The sequence below is a fragment of the Rhamphochromis sp. 'chilingali' genome, assembly GCF_963969265.1.
Source record: "Rhamphochromis sp. 'chilingali' genome assembly, chromosome: 1".
NCBI lineage: Eukaryota > Metazoa > Chordata > Actinopteri > Cichliformes > Cichlidae > Rhamphochromis > Rhamphochromis sp. 'chilingali'.
In genome coordinates, this window is record NC_137929.1 from 56,730,845 (window position 1) to 56,754,271 (window position 23,427).

The following is a 23,427-nucleotide window of genomic DNA, read 5'->3' on the forward strand; positions in this document are numbered from 1 at the left end:
TTCACAATATAGCCCATGCCATTTGAGCAATACTAGCGGTCATTTTTGGTACTGCAATAAAAAATGTAAATATCCTCCAGCACAGACTGTTAACAGCAGTGGTCTACAACCTTTTTTGCACCACAGACTGGTTTATGTCCCACAATATTTGCGGCCTTTAAGGTGTCGCAGATAAATACAACAAAATTAATACCAGTGCCGGTACAAAAAAAAAGATTTATTCATAACACATGGGAAAAGACCCAGAGAAACCGAGTTAATGATAAAAACGATTTTAAAAAATAACGATAAAAACCCTGAAAACCATTCTGAAAAATTTCACACTCGAGCCTCAACTCTCGCGGCCAGGTACCAAACGACTCTGATCCGTGGGAGTTGGGGATCGTGCTGGTTTACAGAACATCAAATGCACACAGAGGTTTTTCTTTAATATTTCACCAGATCTTAGAAATGAAATTCTTTAAAGTTTCAAATCTGTAGGTGAGTCAAAGGAAATGTCCATATTTTTAAAGCCAAGTGTTTGCTTCCTGCTTTGTTTTTAACCATTGTGCCCACTAGAGGGCACTTTATTATAAACAGACGCTGCTCTGAGACATTTGTTGAAAGATTACGACACCTTTGTGTTTCCAGTTTGTGTATGAGATCACATGATACATAAATGCACTCTTATTGGTTATTTTTAAAAGTTTGCATCTTTTATAATAACTTAGAGACTCTGCTCCTGCTCCATGTGTAAAACACTGTACTAAGTGATGATAATATGTATCTGTTCACACAGAAACAGAATGAGTGCAGATTGTATAAACTTGATCACAGATAAATATCACATTCATAAACACAAACTACTTCCTTTGAAAACACTACTGGAGTATAATAAAAGAAGTGTTCCTCGTTCTAAAACACATGACTCATGTTATGGTGGCATAAACTGATTCTGACTGTGACTGAACTAAAACCCAGATATATCAGTGATTGAGGACCGACATGGATGTCCCCAGTGAGAGAGCTGGACCACACATATCAATAAAACAGTAACTAAGATGAATGTGTGCAGCGTCTTAAGCTGAAAAATCTCCAGAGACATGTTTATTTTAAAGAGCATCTAAAATAAAGTCTCACAGATTTCATTTCCTTGAATCAAAACTCTTTAACCACTGACACATGCACAACCTTTATTTGAAGCTTTTGTGTGAAGTTTCCAGCCTGCATGATGTTGCTGTTGCTTTTAGTCTGCGGTTGTGGTTTTATTTATTTTGTTCTTTGTTATCTGCTCTGAAGAGAAACACGCATGGGTTTGCCACAATAACTTGTGCTTTCCATCAGAGATTTTCATGAAACCCACAGAACCACACGAGACGAACAACAAGTCAGACCAAATGTTATTGATCGTGCAGAGAAACCAGATCTGTGCAGGAAACAGAAGCACACTTAGAAATAAAATACAAATAAGCGTTCAAGTAAATACACTGAATTACAGTCTTACTTTTCTGATATCATGATGTTCTGCAAATTTGTCTGCTTGTTTAAGATCATCAAACATCAAACATATGTTAACATTAGACAAAGACAAATCGAGAAAACACATAATGCACTCTTTAATTGATGATGTAATTTATTAAAAGAAAAAACTGTCCAAACTACCTGGTCCTGTTTGAAAAAGTAATTGTCCCTTTGTGAAATTGTGAAATAATTGTCATTATTCACATTTTTTGGATAACTGAGTTCAGTTTCACTAAACACACTCAGGCCTGATTACTGGCAGACCATTTGAATCAAAAAATCACTTAAATAGAACCTGTCTGATAAAGTGAGGTAGACTGGATCTCAAAAAGCAACACATCGTGCCACGATCTAAAGAAACACCTGAGAAATAAAGTCACTGACACATATCAGCCTGGAAAAGGTTACAAAGCCATGTCTAAGACTTTGGGACCGATGCTGCTCAGACTCTGCAGTTGTGGTTTTATTTGTGCTTGTTTGTTGCTATCTCCTCTGAAGAGAAGTCTGTATTGGTTAGCCACAATAATTCACATTTTCCATCAAACAAGTAGAAGAAGTGAGACCAAAGTTTATTCATCCTGCAGAGAAAACAGGTCACTGCTGAGGTTGTAAGAGCATATTTAGTGAGAAGAACAATGAGAATGTATACAAATCTGTTTTACAATAAATGTCCTCAGCGTTGAGGACCAGCAGCTGGATTTGAGTGTTTTGGTCTGGTGGATTACTTCAGTGAGGAGTAGACAACATTTGGCTCTGGTAGAAACTCTGAAAATAAAAACACACACAGTTCAAACAGTATGAGACCAGTGAAAGGGAAAATAATAATAATAATAAAAAATAAAATAATCCAGAAGTCATTTTTGGGATAGAATTTTCCTCCAGTTCAACAATTCTTCCCTGTTCTCCGGTTGTTCTTATACGTTTTGAAAGCATCAATTTATTTGAACAAAAAAAGCATCAGCTGCTCCTCAACACCTGAATCATATCAAAGTTACATGAATGAAACTCAGCGCTTTCTTCATTAGTTTCATATTAAAGGCCTTGCAGTCAAACCTTTTAATGTGAAAGAAGCCCACCAGGAAGTGTTATGTAGTTCATATAAAGGAAGACAGTCTCAGCACATTGTAGACTCATTTTACTTCAACATGAGGGAGAGTGATATATGTCAGAGTAGTTAAAATTTGTTCTGGCTCACACCAAGTGAATAAATGATGTGAAAGGGAACACTGGTATGCACTCAGTACACCTTCAATTATCATAATCCCAATGTTGCAGCTAAAATATAAAAAAAACAATTTAATTTAAAAAATGAGTTAAATATAAGGAACATTATATAATATTTAACATTTTTCCAATATAGTACTACAGGCATTAGATTTATTTTGCAGGTTTTGTTTTCAGATTGTGATTTATGTTTGTCTTGAGAGAAGTGGGATTGAAAGAGAAGTCCTGCCATCCAGCCATTGGCCCGGAAGGCCACCTTGGCAAGCATGCCTTCAGTGGGAGCAAGGAACAACATCCAGAGCACTGAGAAGCAGTTAGAGCTAGGGTACTCTCCTCCCCAGGTCCATCCAAGCTCTACTACTCATACTGTAGGATCAGAGACTCAGACTTTTTAAACAGAGAGTCAGTTCCAGACTTTCCTGTACTCGGGGTCATACAATTACGGGCGATCGTGGCGATTAAGAGCTAAGATTGTGGCTCAAGAGTTGGGAGTTCACCTTGTAATCGGAAGGTTGCCGGTTTGAGCCCCGGCTTGGACAGTCTCGGTCGTTGTGTCCTTGGGCAAGACACTTCACCCGTTGCCTACTGGTGGTGGTCAGAGGGCCCGGTGGCGCCAGTGTCCGGCAGCCTCGCCTCTGTCAGTGCACCCCAGGGTGGCTGTGGCTCCAATGTAGCTTGCCATCACCAGTGTGTGAATGTGTGTGTGAATGGGTGGATGACTGGATATGTAAAGTGCTTTGGGGTCCTTAGGGACTAGTAAAGCGCTATATAAATACAGGCCATTTACCATTTACCATACAATACACAATCTCCATCAGCTCTTTCCAGACTCCTTCAGTTCCTAGAAAGTAGAAAGACTGAGGCACATGCGAGAGATACAAATAGTCTCAAACCTAGTCTTTTTTTTTAGCTTCATAAAATGGCCATTGTGGCTGTTTTACCAGGTGTTTAACACATCCAAGTTTAACATCCAAGCATCAATGAAAAAGTTACTTTACAAATATTTGCCAAGTTAGATGTTAGTTTGTTATTAAGGAAGTTTTCATCCAAAGATGATTTATCTTGTTCCTATTCAGGGGTAAAAACAAAAACATTTTGCTCTGTTTGTACTGGCACTTGTTACATGTTGGAGTCAGTAAAGTCTTCTCCTGAACAACTGATGTCGGCAGCTGATGTTTTAAAAAAGGAGCAGTTCCTTATCAGACAACAAACTAATTTTCTTTCTCAGTGAACAAAGAGCATCAGTTACCTCTGGGTCTGTTTGGTCTGATGGTGATTTCTCCATAACTGATATCATCAGTTCTCACTTCTGAGTAGACTGCAGTTGGATCACACTCTGCAGAGTAAAACACATACAGAAGACGTCACTGCACATACAGCAGGTTATAAAAAGTACTCTTAGTGCACAGGATGTGCGTTAAAAGAAGAGTTATCATTTCCCAGGTAGCTCTATTAAAGCCTTTCACAGAAACTGTCAGCGGCTTTCAGAAGCTCTGTGGTCATCTTTCCTGTTTCAGACAAACAGCCACATTATTTTTGGTCATTCGTATTTAACACCAGAGGAAGATAAAGTACACATTTTACCACAAAATATAAACCAGACTCACACTTTGTCACACTATATGCACACTATCATCAACACTATGATCAGAATTCTGCATTCACATGTCAGTTTCATGGAAACAAAAGAAGGAAATAACCCTTTGTGGTTTCACACAAGTTTAAAACACACAAACCTACTAATTTAGGTAAAGAACAGTTGCTGAAAACACATTTATCAACACGTTAAGTTCTGGTCTAAATAAGCAGAATGTAAAATATGATGATGTTTGTCCATCATTTAAACAGTTTTAATGTCCATTTAAAATCCGACTTAACATGAGAGCTACAGATAATTCATTTTGTCTCTGTTGCTTCATAAACATCTTCTAACTCCTTGCAAACATCGCTGAGCAGCTCTGCAGGTTTCTGGAGCTTAATTTCAGCTTTAAGTTACCTGTTTCTGTTAGTCATTGTGGAAACAGGTTTAATACTCAGAGAATTTAGAATGTAACATGTTAACCTCATCCGTTGCTTAGTTTTGATATTTGGCCTTCAACTACCTAAACACATACGCTAGCTTAGCTCCAGTTCCTACCTTGGCAGTACATGTGAATGTGACCTTGTCTCACTGTGTTAGCCTTGCTATGGGCTCCCACAATCAAACTGTTGAGGAGCTGGAAAGATGCATCTCATAAGTCTGCATGGGGTATCTATGTAACAAGAGAGTTGTTTCTAACCTTTTCATACCACCATCGAAAAAAACCCTTCCAGCTCATTTAGTATTCCAGTAAAAAATACCGCCTGCATTTATAGTGGTGGGATCTCATTTGTTTTCCCTTTAAGCACTTTGTGATTTTCTCTCCTGCATTAGAACTTAGAACTTTTTAGTTTCTTGCGCAATGAAATTGGGTATTAAGATTTATTTCTTCCTTGAACCCTCACTGGAGTTACACACTTGAGGCACTCCAACTATGTTACAACATGCAAGCAAACTGCTAACAGAATCCACCACAGATAATCAAACAGCATCCTAGTATTTACAAATTCAAATATTGCCCCTGTGAAATGCAATCAAACCTTTATCAGGTCTTTCTTATTTGCTCTGAAGACCTGTTGCACTGTTTTTGTAGTTCTGAACCATGATGGAAACAAAGTAGAGTAGTTGTACCTCTTCTCTTTGATTTTTTTCTCTTGTCTCTGATGATAATTTGACCATAACTGACGTCCTCTGTTCGCACTGCTGAGTAGACTGCAGCTGGATCACTCTCTGCACAGTAAAACAAATATAGCAGACATTACTGCAGTGGTGCAGTCATATATGTACTTGCTATTACATTAAAAATAACACAAAAAGTTTTATGTTTCTTTTTTCTGGTACTAATGTGTGAAAAAGAACTGATACTGAAGGCTATACAGTATTTAAGCTAACTGATCACAGCTGTTTTCATGAAAACTTGCTGAAACCACAGGATGTAAATAAGTTGTGCAACCTAGAACATAACATACTGTGGCGAACTCAGACGCAGTGACGCAGGGGTAACCCTGGATCAGTCTCTGTAGAGTAAAATGCAGACAGAGAACATGATTACAGAGACACAGCTATGCAGACCTTTCTTCTTTTTCCTACTCATTCTTTTCTGTAGAGTAGTCAAATTGGAGAGAGTGAAAAACCAAAGAACGACATCAACAACTGCCACTGAACTATACCTCATGAACAAAAACCCTGGGTCACCTACACATTATTCCAGCAGGAGCTGCTGGGCTGTGGAAACCCATCCCATGAAACTCTCAATAGACAGTTTTTGTGCTGATGTTAATACCAAAGAAGGTTTAAAACTCTACTTATTGAGAACTTTGGTGACTTTAACGCACGATGTATCTCAGTGCTCAGTGACCCAACTCTGTAACTTGATGTGGTCTGCCATGGGTGAATTGCTATAGCTCCTATGCTATCTAATTGCACTAACACCAATTAAAGCTGATAACAGAATATCTAATAGGAAAGAAATTCCAGAAAATGACCTGTTGCAATGGTGACATCATATTTCAGTATTACACTCTGTTCAGCAAGTTCTTTAGAATGACCCATTCTTTCACAGATGTTTGTTTGGCAGACTGCAAGGCTCAATGTTTAATTTTATACACCTGACTGAAAAAACCTTAATTCAAAGGTTAAGAGGTGTGACTCAATACTTTGCTCACATAATATGGCTGACTCAGAGTGAATATTAAACACATGTGGACAATCTGGATTAAGTCACTGTGGATTATGGTCATATATCTCCACTATGGTGTCTTTTATCCAACATTGTTCCAGAAGGAACAATGTGGTTTGCTTAAATAAACCACTTCAACTTTGCAAACCTTTTTCTATAAGATGTATAATGACTGTTCATTCTTTGACAGGTGGACACATCTGTAATGCATAAGATCCTAGAGTCTTTAGCATTTACATTTTCCATGAACTTTTTTATATTTTGTCTGAGCACTGCACGGTCTGACCTTTGGGTGAATTGGTTGTGATGCGTACTCATTTCGTGTAGCATTTGGTCAAAACACACCTGAAAGCTCTGGACTAGCAAACTCCTAAAATATCTGCTTAAAAGAGGTGGCCACATAGTTTAATTAATTAAGTGAATATAATTATCAGATACACTGAGAGTGTACTTAGTTTTTCTAACTCTGTGTGTTATTGCATAAAATAACATGAACATGTAATTTTCAAAGAACTGTACATGACACTTCCTATTATCAGGCACTATACAATATTATTTTTTCTAACAGTACTGTGTAAAAAAATTAATACATAAATAACAAATCTGATACTGAAAGCTATATGTTAATGGAATGACCACAGAGCTACCAGCTTTCATGGGAACTTTAGCAACAGGAAGATGAATGAGCTGTTCAGCCTGTCAATAATTCACACAAACTATTAAATTGTTATCTACCTAAAACTAAAATACAAAATTGGCATGTGAACAACATTGAGATGAGTTTAATGAGGTTGAGATTTGGTGTTTGTACAGATTGTTCATTTACATTTCTTAAACGCCCTGCAGTAAAACCTGAGCAGCTGAAGTGATTTCATTAGAAACAGGAAACTGAGCAGCAACAGAGCTGTTAGCTCATGTTAACAGCCTCAAAAACAGTCCACCAAACAAAAAAAGCCTTTACTGGTAACTGTCATCTAAAGACATACAGTGTGTTTATTCAAAACAACAGACATTCACACAACATTCAAAACTTGTGTGAAAGTGCAGACTTTCACACAAGTTTTGAATGTTGTGTGAAATTTTTGGCAAAATTTACAAGTGAAACAATTTGACTTTAATAGTAATAGAGTGAATTGTTTAGGGAGCATGTGAACAACAAAATGCAGTGATATCACTTTCTACTTCAAAGGCCACTGATAGATACAGTTTTCACACTTAACATCCTTACTGAGGTAATAAAACACAAAGTTCATACAGTCTGTGAGGTATAGTCAGTAGCCACTTACAAAGTAAAAAGTAAAGAAAGTAAAAAGATATCAGTACAAGTAATGCACAGTAAGTTATATGTTCTTCATATAAACATGTACCCATTATATAATGACAGAATAAATTGTTCAATGTGTGGTTAAAGCGAGACTGAAAGTTCAAAACGCTTTGACTGGCCAGTAAGATTATACAGTAACACAATTTGGCCACTAGAGTTAGTTACCTTGCAGCTAACCTCAAAGAGATTGAGATTTATTGTAAATCAAAACTCCTCCCAGAGTTTGCCAACAAGGGAAAAGCCTATTATCAAACTAGTTAGCTAGGAACCAGTCCTAACCAAGTAACAAAAGCTGCAGTTCATCTGATCCATTTAAGTCGACTAAAGTCAATTTCTTGAAAAGGGAGTCAATCACCACAGACTCATGTAACCTGATGAAAATAACAGTTTTGGCTTCTACAGCTAATTACACCATTCTTTACAGGGAGTAATATTCATTTCTTTAATAAATATCTTGTTAAAATTATGTCAAGTCTTAAAGTTTTGTTCACTGACAGATGGATGGTTGCACAGTTGGCTGGAGTGGCGAGGTAACTGTTAGTATCCCAGATAGACTACGAATGCAGCTTAATATATAAAGTTTGCACTCCAAACCTCTTGTTCAACCATAGCTAATTGTGGCTACAAAAAAAACAAAAAAACAAAACAGATGGCAGTAACCAACGTCTGATTGTATGCCCATCTTTTATAAACAGTCTAAGGTGTCATTGTAGTTAAGAGTTAAACTGACACCAATATATAGAGTAATGTCTTTAAGAAATAAGGGCTGTAAATGTTGGTGTGGAACTGAAGAACACCTTCTTAAGAAATACCAAATGTTATGAAAAACATTAAAAACTCAGCAATAAATATTTACTTTACATATGGACACAACACATAAAACACTACCTCTGCTCCATGTGATTGGCTTTTGCTGGTGATGTAATATTTTGAGGTCACTGTAAGCAATGTCATCTTCGCAGACTTTTCCAACATCATCTGAAATTAACCAAAATGAACATCAATGTAATTTATTCTACAGTAGTCTTAATGGACACTTAGGTTAAGAAAAATGTTGAACATTACATTTTAAAATAATTTACATAACTTTTTAAAGAAATAATTCTTAGTCTCACCTTTAGGTTTCCTGTCAACACATTGTCTCATCAATAGAATCACTAACACCAGTAGGATCAGAACAGAGACAGATCCAACAGGAAATAACACACGGCGAAGTAATGAGACATCAGCAGGAGTGGTTGTATTAATGGAGGCTGATGTAGGTGGAGGTGTGGATGTAGGTGGAGGTGTGGATGTAGGTGGAGGTGTGGTGGTGTCTTCCCCTAAAATAAAGCAAACACAGTCATTAAGTTGTCGTCACATTGTGAATGTTGAAAGCTGCAGAAACAGAGACAGGTGAGTGTGTCACCTGTGACAGTGATCCAGCTGGATGGAGACTCTCCATGACCGCTGATGTCACACTTGTAGAGGCCTTCATCAGACCTGGAAACATGCTGGATGGTCATGTGACCTGTAGGCTGCTTCCTGATGAGGGAGCCATCTTTATAGAAAGCAGCTGGGAGGTTGGAGGGAGTGGTCTTTGTTTTACAGAGCAGAGTGACGTCATCTCCCTCCATCACAGGGAGGACAGGACTCTGCAGGATCACTGATCCACCTCAACACAGAGACAAACTACAGCATTTCATCCATTTACACACAGCTTCATCAACACTAACTCCACACACTCAGCTTACCAGTGACTGTCAGGTTAACCATGTTACTGATGCGACCCTCTCTGGACTCACACCAGTAAACTCCACTGTCCAGTGTGAAGATGTGATTGATGTTACAGGAAGAACCAGCTGGTTTTCCCCACACATCTCCACACTGAGTCCTCTGTTGTTTGCTTGTGTTTCTCCTCAGAGTCCATCCAGCAGAGCTGTCGTCCTCCTCACAGCTCAGAGACACAAAGTCTCCTTTAAAGAACTGAGAGCTGCTGGGACTCACAGTGAGATTAGCTGTGAGGGTTGCAATGGAAAATGAATGATTATTTTATTATATTCAAAAGAGTAACCTTATGTAATTCTTGCAAAAGTGTAAACGATATGAGTTATAAAGCTACTCAATTGATTTCATTCATTCAGGTTGCTTTAGCTGTTTTGGCTGTATTTCTCAACTTTTGGGGTAAAAAGTCCATATTATAAAATTCTAAACATTTTTGTGTGAATGAGATATTCAGAAGCATAGAAATTAAGTGTACTGACCTCGGAGTGTTTCGCAGTAAACAGACGAGAGCAAAACTGATGAGAAATTACATTTGGGTTAGTTTAGTTATTATATGGTAAAATCCCCCCCCCCCCCAAAAAAAAAAAAACCCTACAAACTTTGGTGTACATACAATCAATCAAGGCTTTATTCACCACGTGCAGGTTGCCCTGCAGTGAAATAGGACTCCCCCCCCCGGCGACCTTACACACACAACAAAGACATGGGGATACAGGTCGGAGATCGGTAGCGTTACAGAAAACAAACACTGAAATATACACTACAATGGGAAAGTACAAGAGGAAAAAGAGAGACCTCTACTCATGCTGGACTCCTGGGAGGACAGCATGAGAACAGGAAACAAAATAACTCCTCTGCACAAAAACACACATAAATATCCACAGCACAACATTATGGAACACGTGACAAGCCACAGGGTCGGGTGGGGGGTGAGGAGTAATCCAACGCAAACACAGCAGCCATCCAGGGGCCCGTTCTTCGTACCTCGCTTACTACATCGAAGATCAAATGACACATCCAAGACCAAATCATCGCGCTAACTCTGAGCTCGCTATTCCGGTTCCCCGAACACACCTGTTGTTGACGATTAGTACAGCTGGATGAAGTAATGTGAGATCACTGGGTGGCCCAACAGGGGCTACGCATCGATAGTAGAAACATTGATCGGCAACCCTTTGATTGGTCGGCGAAAATGTCGAAGGAGCGCGCTCGGTATTTTTCGGCAGCAGAGCAAGAACTCTTGAGTGAGGGATTTCAGGAGTTTCAGAGTTTAATTAAAACGCAAGGGAACACTGCAAAGGCTGCAAAAGCAAGGCGAGAGGGCTGGCAGAAAGTTGCTGACAAATTAAACTCGTAGGTAATTTAATAATAACAATAATAATGGAGTGGATTTATATAGCGCTGTTCAAGGCACCCAAAGCGCATGACAATACCACTATTCAATCACTCTCACATTCACACACTGGTGGAGGCAGCTACAGTTGTAGCCACAGCTGCCCTGGGGCAGACTGACAGAAGCGAGGCTGCCATATTGCGCCATCGGCCCCTCTGGCCAACACCAGTAGGCGGTAGGGTAGATTTATCATATCACACTATATTATCCAATATTATATTACATCATATTAAATTATAATATGTTACATTATATCCTCTTTCACATTAGAGCCACAACAGGACCCACTAGAACATGGGAACAAGTAAAAGTGAAATATAAGAATATTCTACAGAATGGTAATATTTATCACTTATATTGCTTTTCGTCTCTTGGAAAGAGACCCTGAAATAATCTGTTTGTTTGTTCATAACAGCAACCAAGAAAAGGGCAGAGCAAAAAAAAGACAGGTGGTGGTCCTGCACCCCCTCGTCAACAAGTTGGTTAAGTAAATAATACCCTCACGGGAATATCGATATCTCTCAATGAGCACACTGTCGCGCTGAGCTAAAGGATCCTGTCTATCCCGCATAATACGCTGAATTCTGAGGACTCTCCTTATCAATCTTGCACCTTCCGCAATGGGTTTGTAACCCTGGTAAGATTTACAGCAATCAGAAGTACAGGGTTCTTTGAATGCATCGTAGTCCTTGTCTGATAGTTTAATTTCCGGGCTTGCCCTGAAGGCACCATCTGCAGCTCCGTGCGCGTGAAGGTGTGGTGTAGAGGAAAAAGGACGGCAAGGAAAAACTCCATGCTGCCGCGGAGCACGGTTTTTTCCAGTTGAAAGAGAGGAAAGAGGTTTAATTAACATTTGTGAGAGAGCTGTCGTTAGCGGTGAACCACAGACGGGTACCTACCTGAAAGGAGTCGGAGTATTTCTTCGAACTTTTTTGAACTATTCTGGTGAGTTAGCCTAGCTCACTTAGCACCGCTATTGCAGTTCAATGCACTGGAAAAAATAACTAACCAGTCAGAATAGTAGTAAATGTGTTTAATGATGTTTAAGATGTGTTTTCATAGTATTGCAATGTTGTGACAGTTTTGTTTATTATGAGTGTCTAGTGTTTTACTTTCTTGGGCCTGCTAGTTCAGCCGCGGCCAGCTAAGTGGTTATGCGCAGTTCACGTGCAATAGCTGTGCTGTTACTGTAACTGCGGGTGATGCACAGTAATACCGGTGTGTTTACTTTTAATGTGTCACAAGATGCAAATTTATTTTAATATTTCAAAAAGAACCAAGGACATTAGGAACAAGGACATTTAAGGAATGTGGACATCTAACATTCTGCATATTTGTGTGCAGACTGGTTTTTTTTTGAGGTACAGTTCCATGGGTGCCAAGTGAGGAGCTGGTATCGTGGGTCTAAGACACTGTTGCTGCTGTGGAGGCCTTCTCTGTGTCAGGACGCTACACGTTGATGCCTGCCGTACCAGGAGGGCGGTAGGAAAAAAAAACAAAAGGAAGCCCACCTGAGAGATACCTTATCATTTTCTTTTGCTACTTTTTCTCCGCCTGAGATTCAGGTCGTTTTCAGTTCTTAACCCAGGACAGTGGGTAACTGAATAAACTGACACCATAAGGAACTGGACACTCACATGCTATTTTCTTTTCTTTTTCCTTTTCTTTGGGGTGTTGAAATATTGTGTTTCTTGTCTTACATCTATTTTGATTGTTTCAATTATTTTGTGATGCATTTGAGATGGTTACTGCATTTGGAGGTATCCCTACATTGAGGATGAGCAAAGGGAACTGATCCAAAAGGAAATATATAAAGCAAACTTTGTTTCATAAACCTGTGGTCGTGCGTGTTATGTGGGTTGGAAGTCTCATTGCTCTTACAGAGTTGCAACCGCCAATCTCCTTCCCAAACCTAGATTCGGATATTGTAGACATTGCACTTGGGCGAGCAGTATAGATCATCTCTTTATAGATAGAGGGACACACGTCCAGGTTACAGGTTGCTCGCGTAAATGTAAACCTGCTCCCGAGCAGGTTTACGCTTACAGCTCTGTTGCTATGACAGCAAGTCCCGGATGAGCTTCGGGGAACCGAACGATCCAAGATCACGCAAAATCGTCAACAATCAAATCCAGCTAACTTACTTAGCGAGGTACGAAGAACAGACCCCTGCCCAGCGCTACCATTCCAGCGCGGGCTAAGACCCGCCGTGTTCCCAGGAGGGAACAAGCATCGAAGGCGCTTGGAAAGGGAGGGGGGATGAGTGTGTGCATATCAGTGTATATGTATGTGTGTGCGTGTCCAGAGTTCAGCTGAGACAGTGTCCTTCGCCCTGCCAGGCTAAGTAAACAGTCTTCCAGACAACCCAGGTGGCCTTGCATGGAATGGGAAGGAACAGACTAAACACAGTCGTTATCAGGGAGTTTTTGTTCGGCTCCAGCCTTGAGCCCACAGCTGGCACCGAAGGGATAGCTGCATTATGATTGATACAGAAAGACTTGTGTTGATCTTGGACACAGATGTAGTTTCTGAAACATTTTACCAAACTTTAAACTGAATTGCAATCTCTGGGATCTTCAAAGTTAAACAAAAATTATGCTAAAAAAAAAAAAAAGAATGTCTTTAACTTGTTGACATGCAGATGTTCTTGGAAATTACAGCCTTGTTGTAAAAAAAAAAAAAAAAAGATTATTCGCATAAGTAACGGGTATGACAGGTATAAACTATATCGGTTTTCCATAATTTCCTAAATCCAAAATTAGACATAAATTTGCATCTTTGAAGTATATTTGCTAGGACAGCTGTTCTGTCCTCTTTTTTGGAGCCTTTTATGTTAGTACATGTAATGCAACATGTTGAACTTCTCTTGCTTGTTTCCTGGTTAACCTATGCAAAATTTCTCTTTAGACCTGCAGTTGGTCCTCATTGTGTTTTGAACTGAATTCAGCCTGATTTGTTTTCCATGTCTTCTCCTCCATCATCAGTTATCAGGAGAGCAGACAGTCAAAGTACAAGAATTCAAACAAACACAGAGATTCTACTTACAGAGCAGACACAGCACAGATGTTTCCTTCATTGTCCTTCTTACTCATTTGAGCTTTTTTTCATTTCTGTCACTGACACCAAGTAAATAGCCCGCCCTCTTCCTCTGAGTCTGTGTGTATAAATGATTTACATCATTTCAAAGCAAAAGTGTAAAATATACTAACTAACCCTCTTTTTTGTCCTTACTCATCTAAAAAAAAGGTTTTGGTGCTTGTTTTAATGTTAGTTAATCCAAGGTGGTCAAATCACATTTATATTCTTCTTCCATTTAGTTGTTTATAAGCCGCCTTTTAATAATAAATAAATAAATAAATAGATTATACAGCAACAAATATATTTTATCATTAAACAGATATATTTACCATTTTGCAACTTTTTAGTGCAGCCATATTAAATGTATTGATATATTAACCCATGGATATGCCGCCCCGGGGCGGCATCGTGGTGGGGGGCGGCATCACGGCCAGCGCATACTGGGAATGGCATAGGCACCAATCGGTTTTCTATCCCCCATTTGCTGGGAGTAAGGGCGCCCTCTGCTTGCGAGGTGCGCCTGCTGCTTTTGGCACAGGGAGGAGAGGGCGGGGCGACGGGGGATTCACTGGTGGCTGAAGCAGGATCTAATAACCAACTCGCAAAATAAAACAAAATAAAAACAAAACAACAAATACGAAAACACCAGACATTATGATACAGACTTATAATTTGCACCGATGTTTTTTCGAAATTCTTTATGCGAAAAGTGAGCGCGAGAGCCCTCGGTGCGCCTGCTCGCTGCTGAAGTCAACGACGAGGCTCCAGTTACAGCAGTGCAAGTAAACAAACAATAAATATAAGAGTAGTAAGAAAATAAATATGCACTTTAGGACTCGGGGTATGTGACACAGAACCCACACACACATGGGTTATGCTTAGTGTCTTTTTATTTTGGAAATAATCTGCGGTTTTTTGGCACCTGCCTCGGACGCAGCCACTCCCTCTCTCTGCCAGCATCATCTGCTCCATCTCACTGTGGGCACACAAAAAGACATCTCCCTCATTAACACCCTCCTCTGCAGCAGACCAGCAAACCAGCTTCCCCACCGCCCCACCGAGGCCGGGGACTAGGGATAAAGGGATCAATAACAATTTAAAATTTATAATTTACAGTTTGATGATTTAAAGTCTCACACACAACCCGTCGAAAGGGGAGGAGGGCCGGCTGCTTCCAAATAGAGCACATTTCATTCATAATGATGTAAATCCAAGCACATTATTTATTCATGATTTGAATCCTGGGTTGTGTGAAATCCCAGAAATACACCTTAAACAAAGTGAATCTGTGAACTAAGGTGTAGGTCTATTAGGTTATGTTGTGGTGATCCTCGGGTTGGGGGATTTGTGTTCATACTGGAGTGCAAAATTAAAACCAATGTAAGATAGATAAGAAAATTTCAAAGCCATCAGGTCCTCAGTTTAGAAAAAAGAGAAAAGAAGAGGAGGAGAAACGAGCAAAAGATACAGGTAAGCAGATGTGTCATTGGATAATGGCAGGTCATCCTGAAACAATCAGGTCGTGTCCAAATTCATGGGCTGCATCCTCCTGAGGCCGCATTTGTAGACCAATTACGTCACAGCGACGCGCCGAAGGCTGTCCAAATTCGTAGACTCCTCCGAATGCAGCAGACAAATGCGTCCTCCTTTTCCCCGAATTTGAAGGATGGGTCGGGTGTGTCCTGGCCTACCATATCCCAGAATTCATAGCGCGGCCCAGCCAAACTCCATTTTCCAATAATGGCGGCCGCTACTAAGTTAAGATTACGCTTACTAATCTTTCTGGGTCACAAAATAAACTTTTGACATATTTTCAGGTGAGAAAGTAGGCCTATCTGTGTAAACATCAAATATCTGCTCGGTTTATCAAGATATCGCATATTTGCAAAAGTGCTTCGACGTTTTCGGATGCGTCTAATACCCACCAGCTCGATAGCTAGCCGGGAGCTAGAGGGTCACTGAAGCCGCCGAGAACAACTCCCGGCACATCATTTTCAGATCACCGCGGACTTTCGCTACTCAGGTTAAACGTAATATATAAGTCACTTAGACAACCTAAAAATCATGCTTTTTACAACAACATGAATGTACTATTGCTGTGTGATTTATTACTATTACTGAAGGTCCGCGACTCCGAACTGTAGTAAAGGGACCTCTGACTAATACGGCGGGGTCCCTGTCGGCTCGTAGCCGAAAAATAGCTTTACTTTGTTGTGTGGGTCAATTTTTCTTGCGAGAGACAGAGAGAGGCGTTGAAAGACTGCTCCAACGGAACTTATTGTTTTCAGAGGAAAACACGAACACGGTGTACAGTCGAGTCTTAATAGCTCACTTACAACTGGGCTCGTCAGGCACTCTTCTTGGCTGAAGTGGTTATTATTATATTTACATGCTTCCAGCTCCCGTTTTTCCTCGATGACAACTCGTACCTTTCCACTCCCCTTTTTCTCCCTCCTCGCGCTCACAGACCCATAACGTGTATGGCAGTCCATTCTCCCTGCAGCACGGACTACACTGCCCATGATGCTACATTCTTTAGAGCTATGCTTGTAGCATTCTGCGTGTTAGCTTAGCACAACAACAACAACAACGAAAAGGCGCTCTCTCACCCAGGAAACACAGAGAGAGAGAGCGTCACCCTGTAACCATGGCAACCGTAACGCTGCCGCCTGGAACAACAGAACGTAGCTGTCAAACAAAACCCAAACAGTCCTGACCCGCGACAAAATGAAACAGGAAAGTACCGCAGTGTAATCCATTTATTTCAACAAAGTAACTGTATTCTGAATACCACCTTTTTAAACGGTAACTGTAACGGAATACAGTTACTCATATTTTGTATTTTAAATACGTAACGGCGGTACATGTATTCCGTTACTCCCCAACACTGGATATGCTTCACCATATTTTCTAGTCTTTGGCTTAGAAGGAAATTGGTTTGGATGCTTGACCTCCTGCTTTCAAAAAACCTGTCCATTATGCTTGCAGTGTCCAATCGTTTTTCTCCCCCCCCACACTTTGGGAAGCTCTGTATTAACCTAATGTCACTCCTCAGGTAGTTTGATACGACCAGCAGAGGGCGATGTTCGCCTTGCAATAGTCTACTTGTTCTGTGGCCATGATCAATTGCTCTGCCACATTCTTACTTTCTGTTTTTCTGTGTTTGAAACCTGATTGTCACATAAAGATGATCTTTTTGACAAGAAATCGCAGATGATGTAGAAGACCTGCACGTGCCACACAGGGCAGCCACTTTCTGCTTGTAGGAATCCAGAGGCGCCTGCCATAGTTATGTCTCTTTTTATTCTTTTAATTTGCCACATTTCATCTTTTGCTGCCAAATTTCAAATTCTTGTTCATGGACAAAAGTAAAAGCAGGAAAAAAGGCTTACATTTATTCTGTCTTCACTGACAATAAAAGACAGCATGTACTCTACCGGTCAAAGTTGGGACATACCCTCGCATTGAATGCTTTTTTCATTTTCATGACTATTTATGTTGTAGATTGGGTTACGTTTATCTGTATCGTACACTTTATTAGGGACGATCTGACTGCAACTCATGAAAAACAACATCAACACACGCCCTTCCACTGTTAAGTTTTTTGTTTTTTTTTCAGCAGTCAGACTGTTTAAACAGGAAGAGCCGTCACTGCTTGTGGGTTGTACCGTGTGGTGTTAGCTTTTAAATGAGTTGAAGGCGGAAACACCCATACTATTGGCCGGGCGAAAAAGTCGGTTTGCTTGGCTGAAGCTGTGTCAGCAGCAGCATATTTCGCTTCTGCCTCGTGTGAAATCAACAAAACTCAAGTCGGAGCGCAAATGGCTGCTTTAATATCGTTGTCACTTTGGTGTATGTGGTTGTCTATCTTGATTCTACTTTCAGCGGCCTCTAAAGGTGAGCTGGTTGTGTAATCGCAATATGTTCACTACATCAGGAATCCTAAAAGTTGCAAATAGTCTTTTATCTTTAACTGCATGTTATTGTGTTACATTTTTTTTTATTTTTTGCAGCTTGAAATGTGTGTTTTTGCTTTATCATTGTGGTTTATAAAGTCTAAATGGAAAAGGGAGATTAATTATTTTTTATAATCTCCAACACGATGTTTGCATAAAGTGTTGCGGTCTGAATATTTTATGAATACATTGTGTAAAAACTGTTAAATATGATATATTCACAAATACTCACAAATTGAAAACAAACGTAAAATTTCACTTCACCAAGGTTCCAAGGCTTAAAGGTTAACCAAGAGTCAGCACAACATGATGTGGAACACATAATGGTGATGGTTTTGTGTCTGTGAGAATAATTTATTCAGAGACTTACTTAAAAATGAGACTTCTCATGAAAAGCATTCTCTGTATGCATGTTAATACATAAGTCATTTAACTGAACTTTATGTATTTAATTAGATATTTTAATTGAGCTTTTTAAATATCCCTACATACAATATCTAGCTAAAACACATGCAGCAATGACTTCGAGCAGCAAAGATTTTTCAAGTAGGGCTAGGTTTAGATTAGTGAACAGGAACTAAGACTGCATTATGTCAATCGTGTGTGTTCCAAAGTAACACCTAACTTTAATCCAGTTACATTTTTCAGGATGCAAAGGCAATAATGTAATCTGTTTCGTTCCTAAATTCAGGAATTAAGTTGCAGTTACAGTTGTATCATTGCTTGCATTACACAGGCTCTTCTGCAGTTATCAATTACACGAAGAGCAGATAGAAAGAAAGAAAAAAAACACACATGCTTTTTTTCCCTTTAGGAATGGGATTTGTGTGTGGAGACTGTAGCCTAAGGTTTATATTGTTAACTCGTAATTATGAAACATTACTTTTCAGATCATTTTATATAAAAGTCATTTAATGAGTAGTATAACAAATTATTTTATCTGCTGAATATTCAAATAAAGTTCACATATTACTTATAAGAAAAGTAATGTACAATATATTACTTTTTTTTGAATAATGACCACAACACTGATCATTTCAGTATTTCTGGAAGAGGTATTCAGCAACACATCACAGTTCTTTATTTTCTATGATTGGCTGCTGTAGAAGTGAACAGTTATACTTTGACCCTTTTTATCCACTCTGCTCTTTCAGACCCAAACCCCATCACAGCTAAGCCTGGAGAGAACGTCACTCTGACATGTCGAGCTCCAAACAACAACATCCTAGTTGTGGAGTGGAGGAAAGCTGACCTGAAGGAAGAATATGTCCTTTTGTACCGGGATGGTCACTTATATCCTGATGACCAACTTTTATCTTTTAAGAACCGGGTGGATTTGCAGGACAGACAGATGAAGGATGGAGATGTGTCTTTGATTCTGAAGAATGTTACTATGAATGACACTGGAACATACGAGTGTCGTGTCTTCATGAGAGGAGCAAACCGCAGAAAGAGAGCTAATCTGGATGGTGACCCCAGCAACATCATCAAACTGAGTGTTGTTGATCCTCCAGGTGAGTGAGTAGAGTTGAGTGTGTGTGTGATCAGAGGTGAAGCTGCTTCCTGGTTGTTGATGTTTGTTTCTAAAGATGTTGTTGATGAGACTTTGTAGAAAGCAGCTGGTCTGAGTGATGTGATCAGAGTGCAGTAGATAATGTCTGACAGCAGTTTGAAGAGGAAATGGATTCTGTTCTGTTCTTCACTCATCACCTACCTGACAGCTGACACCTCACACCTGTTTCTCACCTGCAGGTCCACACAAACATTTGGGAGTGGTAGCTGGTATCGTCGTTTTTGTTATGACTGGTGCTCTGATGACTGTGATGGCTCTGAGGCATAAAGAAAAAAGAAGAATCCCCCCCACCACCCACCCTCTTTCTCCTTATGGACGAACTGTACTGCAGCTGGTCTGAAACAAAGCACTTGGTAAATATTGTGAGACAAATTGAACAAATTGAAGAGTTCATGACATGTAACTGGGTCTGGTCCACATGTCTGCAACAAACATGTGATCCCCCTCCTTGAATTGCCACCTTATCGTGGGGGAGGGGTTTGTGAGCTCAGACGATCCTGGGAGCTGAGTTGTCTGGAGTGTTCAGCTCCTGGTAGGGTCTCCCATGACAAACAGGTCCCAGGTGATGAGCCAGACTGAGAGCAATTCAGCAATCACATGTTGGCAGTGTGGACCAGCTAAGGAGACAGGAACTCATACAAATCTCAGAGACAAGTGTGCCAGCTACTTTTCATGCACATGATCATCTTTCAGGGTCACATGATGTGGTCTTGTCCGAACCTGGATAATTACTGGGGAAATATATTTAAACTATTATCTCATATCAGTGCGCAGGATTTAGTGCTTGATTTCCGCATTGGCATTTTTGGAGTTATGCCATCTCAATACAAAATTAGTAAATCTCAGGAAAATGCCATAGCATTTGCTACATTGCTTGCCCGTAGACTTATTCTATTCCACTGGAAGCCTGATAAGGCCCCTTCATACATACAATGGTTAAAGGAGGTGCTTTTCCTTTTACCACTGGAAAAACTTAGATACAGAGTTCTCTCATCACAACAAAAATTCTCTGCGAATTGGAACCCATTTATTGACTATATAAAAACGTGTTTTCCAGATGTGTGACATACATTTTTTGTTTGTTTTGTTTTGTTTCTCTTTACATGAGCCTCTCTCTTTCTTTTCTTTTTATTGTATAATGGCAACGTTTTCATTATGTATTGTGACCATGATTTGTGAAAACAAAAAAAAAAAATTTAAATAGAAGTTTAAAAAAAAAAACAAATATAAAAATAAAAAGTCAATTTTTTGTATCATATAGTGTTGTATTTAAAAGGAAATCATGCTTGGTTTATTTTCTGTTGAAGTGTATTCGAATAGTACAGGGAGTGGTTGTGTTCATGCAGCTCCCATATTACTAGAAACGTGCTGATCCAGTCCCTGACAGACAAAAAAAAAGTTTTTTTAAAACATCTTGAGCCAAGGTTTCACTCTGACTAGTTTCTCTTTTTGACTTATATAAAAGAGTCATCATTCAGGATTCAGAAAAGTCATCTATTGAACAACGTCCCACCTTTACAACACAGGATTACTACTTCCAGTAAAGGCTGATGATAAACCTGGACTTTGAGCCTGTTTTACGGCAGCATATATTTAAAAACATTCAAATGTAACCCGCACAGCTGCTAATGAGCCTGTGACTGCGAGCAGAGAACAAAATGGAGGTTGTGGTTTACTATTCAGCTTCACCTCCCCCACTTTTGTTGAAACAAGGAAGTGTTTTTTACAGAGAACGGTCATCGTCTGTGCTGTCATGATTCAAATCTTCAAGAATCTCTCTGAGACTCTGAGAGAATGCTAAAAATGTGATCAGACCAGTTTTATCAGTCATTTGTTTAGAGTTTGAACCAGTTCTTTTCTTTTCCTGTAATTTGTCTGTGTTTTATGACAAGCAGACTGTTCCTCTTAAAGTCATCATGTGTCAGAACACAGGTCCCTATGAAAGACTTGAAATTTACTTAAAATGCAGAGTTGACTGTAATAAGTGGATCACAGGGAGTCAAAGCTCAAGGTCATGTGACATTGTGATATCTGTGGGACTCATTTACTCAGTAACTCAATGAGAGTCTTAGGCTGCCTCATAGGTCAACTTTTCTGTGACATTCACAACTGGCTCACACAACTTATTTTAGCCCTTCCTCTGCTGTCTCACATTCCCAATGTGACACTCAGAAAGATGAGATCAATCAATGAAACTGAAATATTTCTGTAGTTAATTCTGAGAAAAAAAATGATTCATAAACATGATCTAAGATTGCATATCAGTAATTTGGTGACTTAAAGAACAGAAAATATTTTTAAAAATATGGAAGTAAAAACACCCATTTTTTACACTGTGTGACTAAGAATTAAAACTGTGTTTCAGTCTAACTTGTGTTCAGGGCTGTTCTCTGAACAGATGACACAATGGAGGACTGTGACAGAGGGTGTGTCTGTGCTTAAATCTATTTTTGAAGTGTGGTTTCAACACCTCCCCGTCACCATAGAAACAGCAGATCGCTGCTTTTTACACAGAACACAGAAACAGACTTCCTCTTTAACAGGACTGTGCAAAAGTTAAGAATCAGTCATTACAGACTTTTTGCAGTTAGATCAACTTTTTAAAAATAGTTTAAAGTTAAATACTTTTACATGTTTATAGAAGTTTTTCTTTAACTCAATATATAAAACAGGTTTAAAGTAACACAGTTTTACTGTTATGTAGTGTTAGTCTCACCACATGCAGACTCAGTCTGTTTATATGTTGCATACTTGGTATTAAAACCATACTGATTCATTTGCTGTAAGCTAACAACTACCTCCATCCTGCACAAACAACTGAAGTATGAGGGTGGAGTATAATTACTTCCCGGTGGGGAACTCAGTTTTGGGACTTGAAATCAACAGAAAATGTTTAATTTGACACTTAAAAAGCAGCCTTTTTACTTCCACCTTCTGTCATCTGATTCACACGGAAAGTCCAGTGTCATATTTCCCTGTAGGGTGGGACTCATTCTGAGAAAGCACACAAACATGATGACTGCCTGCGTGTGCTTGTTTTATCTTTCATCATCCCCTATCACCGACCACAGCTCATGATAAAAGTTTTGATGTTGTATAAATGTGTTTATGTTTCCTTGGAATCGTGTACATAAGCAGGATATAGAAATACACTATTTTAAGAAACTCTGAAGTAGGGCTGGGCCATATTATACCGTTCACGGTAATACTGGTACAATGGCCGGAAAAACTGAAAAAAAAAAAAGATGTCACAGAGAAAACGAAAGTAATGCTGTAAGTTTTGTTTTACTAGAAATGAGAGAGGGGGAGGGTTGTGCTCCACCCACATCCTGCAGCAGCTGTTACGTGGAAAGTTTCCAACATTTATTCTCTGATTTTAATCCAGCTTTGCTGCACGTTTTACTGTGTTAAATACACAGAAAAAAGTGCACAAGTTGTAAAGTTGCAACAACTTTGCTCAATACAAGTGAAGCATAAGCTATGAGGCCATCTGGAGGTCAGATATAAACACTATGAGCTGTACTTTTAAACAGGACAGACATTGATTTACAGATATTTATAGATTTCTAACATTTATGATATTCATTCTGCTCTTTAATTATATTTATTAAACCCAGAGTGCTGACTGTCAAGAGAAATATGTGAGTGTGGTGAAGAATAAAGAGAAACACGCAAACATCAATCAGTCTTACCACACAAAAACACACACACCCAGTAAACACGTCTGAACTTGACTGGAATGCAAGTTGCTGCTGGCTGATGAGAAGCTACATGATTAGGGGTTTGTAACATAACCTTGTGGGTCTGATTACCTTCAAATAAAAAAAAAAAATCAGTTAACTTCAGCTATTTAGATC

At 39.4% G+C, this 23,427-nt stretch overlaps 2 protein-coding genes across 2 annotated transcripts; one reads left to right on the forward strand and one right to left on the reverse strand.

The window, feature by feature from the left end:
* Positions 1-1,783: 1,783 nt before the first annotated feature.
* LOC308406757 (uncharacterized protein) lies at positions 1,784-9,562 on the reverse strand. The gene is made up of 6 exons (XM_080897960.1): positions 9,215-9,562; positions 8,922-9,128; positions 8,695-8,784; positions 5,435-5,533; positions 3,974-4,060; positions 1,784-2,265 (listed from the first exon to the last, which is right to left on the reverse strand). Exons 1-6 carry the CDS (start codon positions 9,420-9,422, stop codon positions 2,222-2,224), a joined length of 735 nt encoding a protein of 244 aa, XP_080754086.1. The 5' UTR covers positions 9,423-9,562; the 3' UTR covers positions 1,784-2,221.
* An 8,241-nt stretch (positions 9,563-17,803) lies between these two features.
* On the forward strand, positions 17,804-22,758 carry LOC308406829 (ICOS ligand-like). Its single transcript, XM_080898072.1, has 3 exons — positions 17,804-17,938; positions 19,152-19,511; positions 19,750-22,758. Exons 1-3 carry the CDS (start codon positions 17,863-17,865, stop codon positions 19,908-19,910), a joined length of 597 nt encoding a protein of 198 aa, XP_080754198.1. The 5' UTR covers positions 17,804-17,862; the 3' UTR covers positions 19,911-22,758.
* The last annotated feature ends 669 nt before the right edge of the window (positions 22,759-23,427 follow it).

Excerpts from the sequence above, each read along its gene's own strand:
- LOC308406757 (XM_080897960.1), bottom strand. The coding sequence starts at position 9,422 with ATGGAGGGAGATGACGTCACTCTGCTCTGTAAAACAAAGACCACTCCC. Across the intron at positions 9,129-9,214 it reads CAGCTGGATCACTGTCACAG|GGGAAGACACCACCACACCT; the intron begins GTGACACACTCA and ends GCTTTATTTTAG. Across the intron at positions 4,061-5,434 it reads AAAAAAATCAAAGAGAAGAG|AGTGTGATCCAACTGCAGTC; the intron begins GTACAACTACTC and ends TTTACTCTGCAG.
- LOC308406829 (XM_080898072.1), top strand. The coding sequence starts at position 17,863 with ATGGCTGCTTTAATATCGTTGTCACTTTGGTGTATGTGGTTGTCTATC. Across the intron at positions 17,939-19,151 it reads ACTTTCAGCGGCCTCTAAAG|ACCCAAACCCCATCACAGCT; the intron begins GTGAGCTGGTTG and ends CTGCTCTTTCAG. Across the intron at positions 19,512-19,749 it reads GAGTGTTGTTGATCCTCCAG|GTCCACACAAACATTTGGGA; the intron begins GTGAGTGAGTAG and ends TCTCACCTGCAG.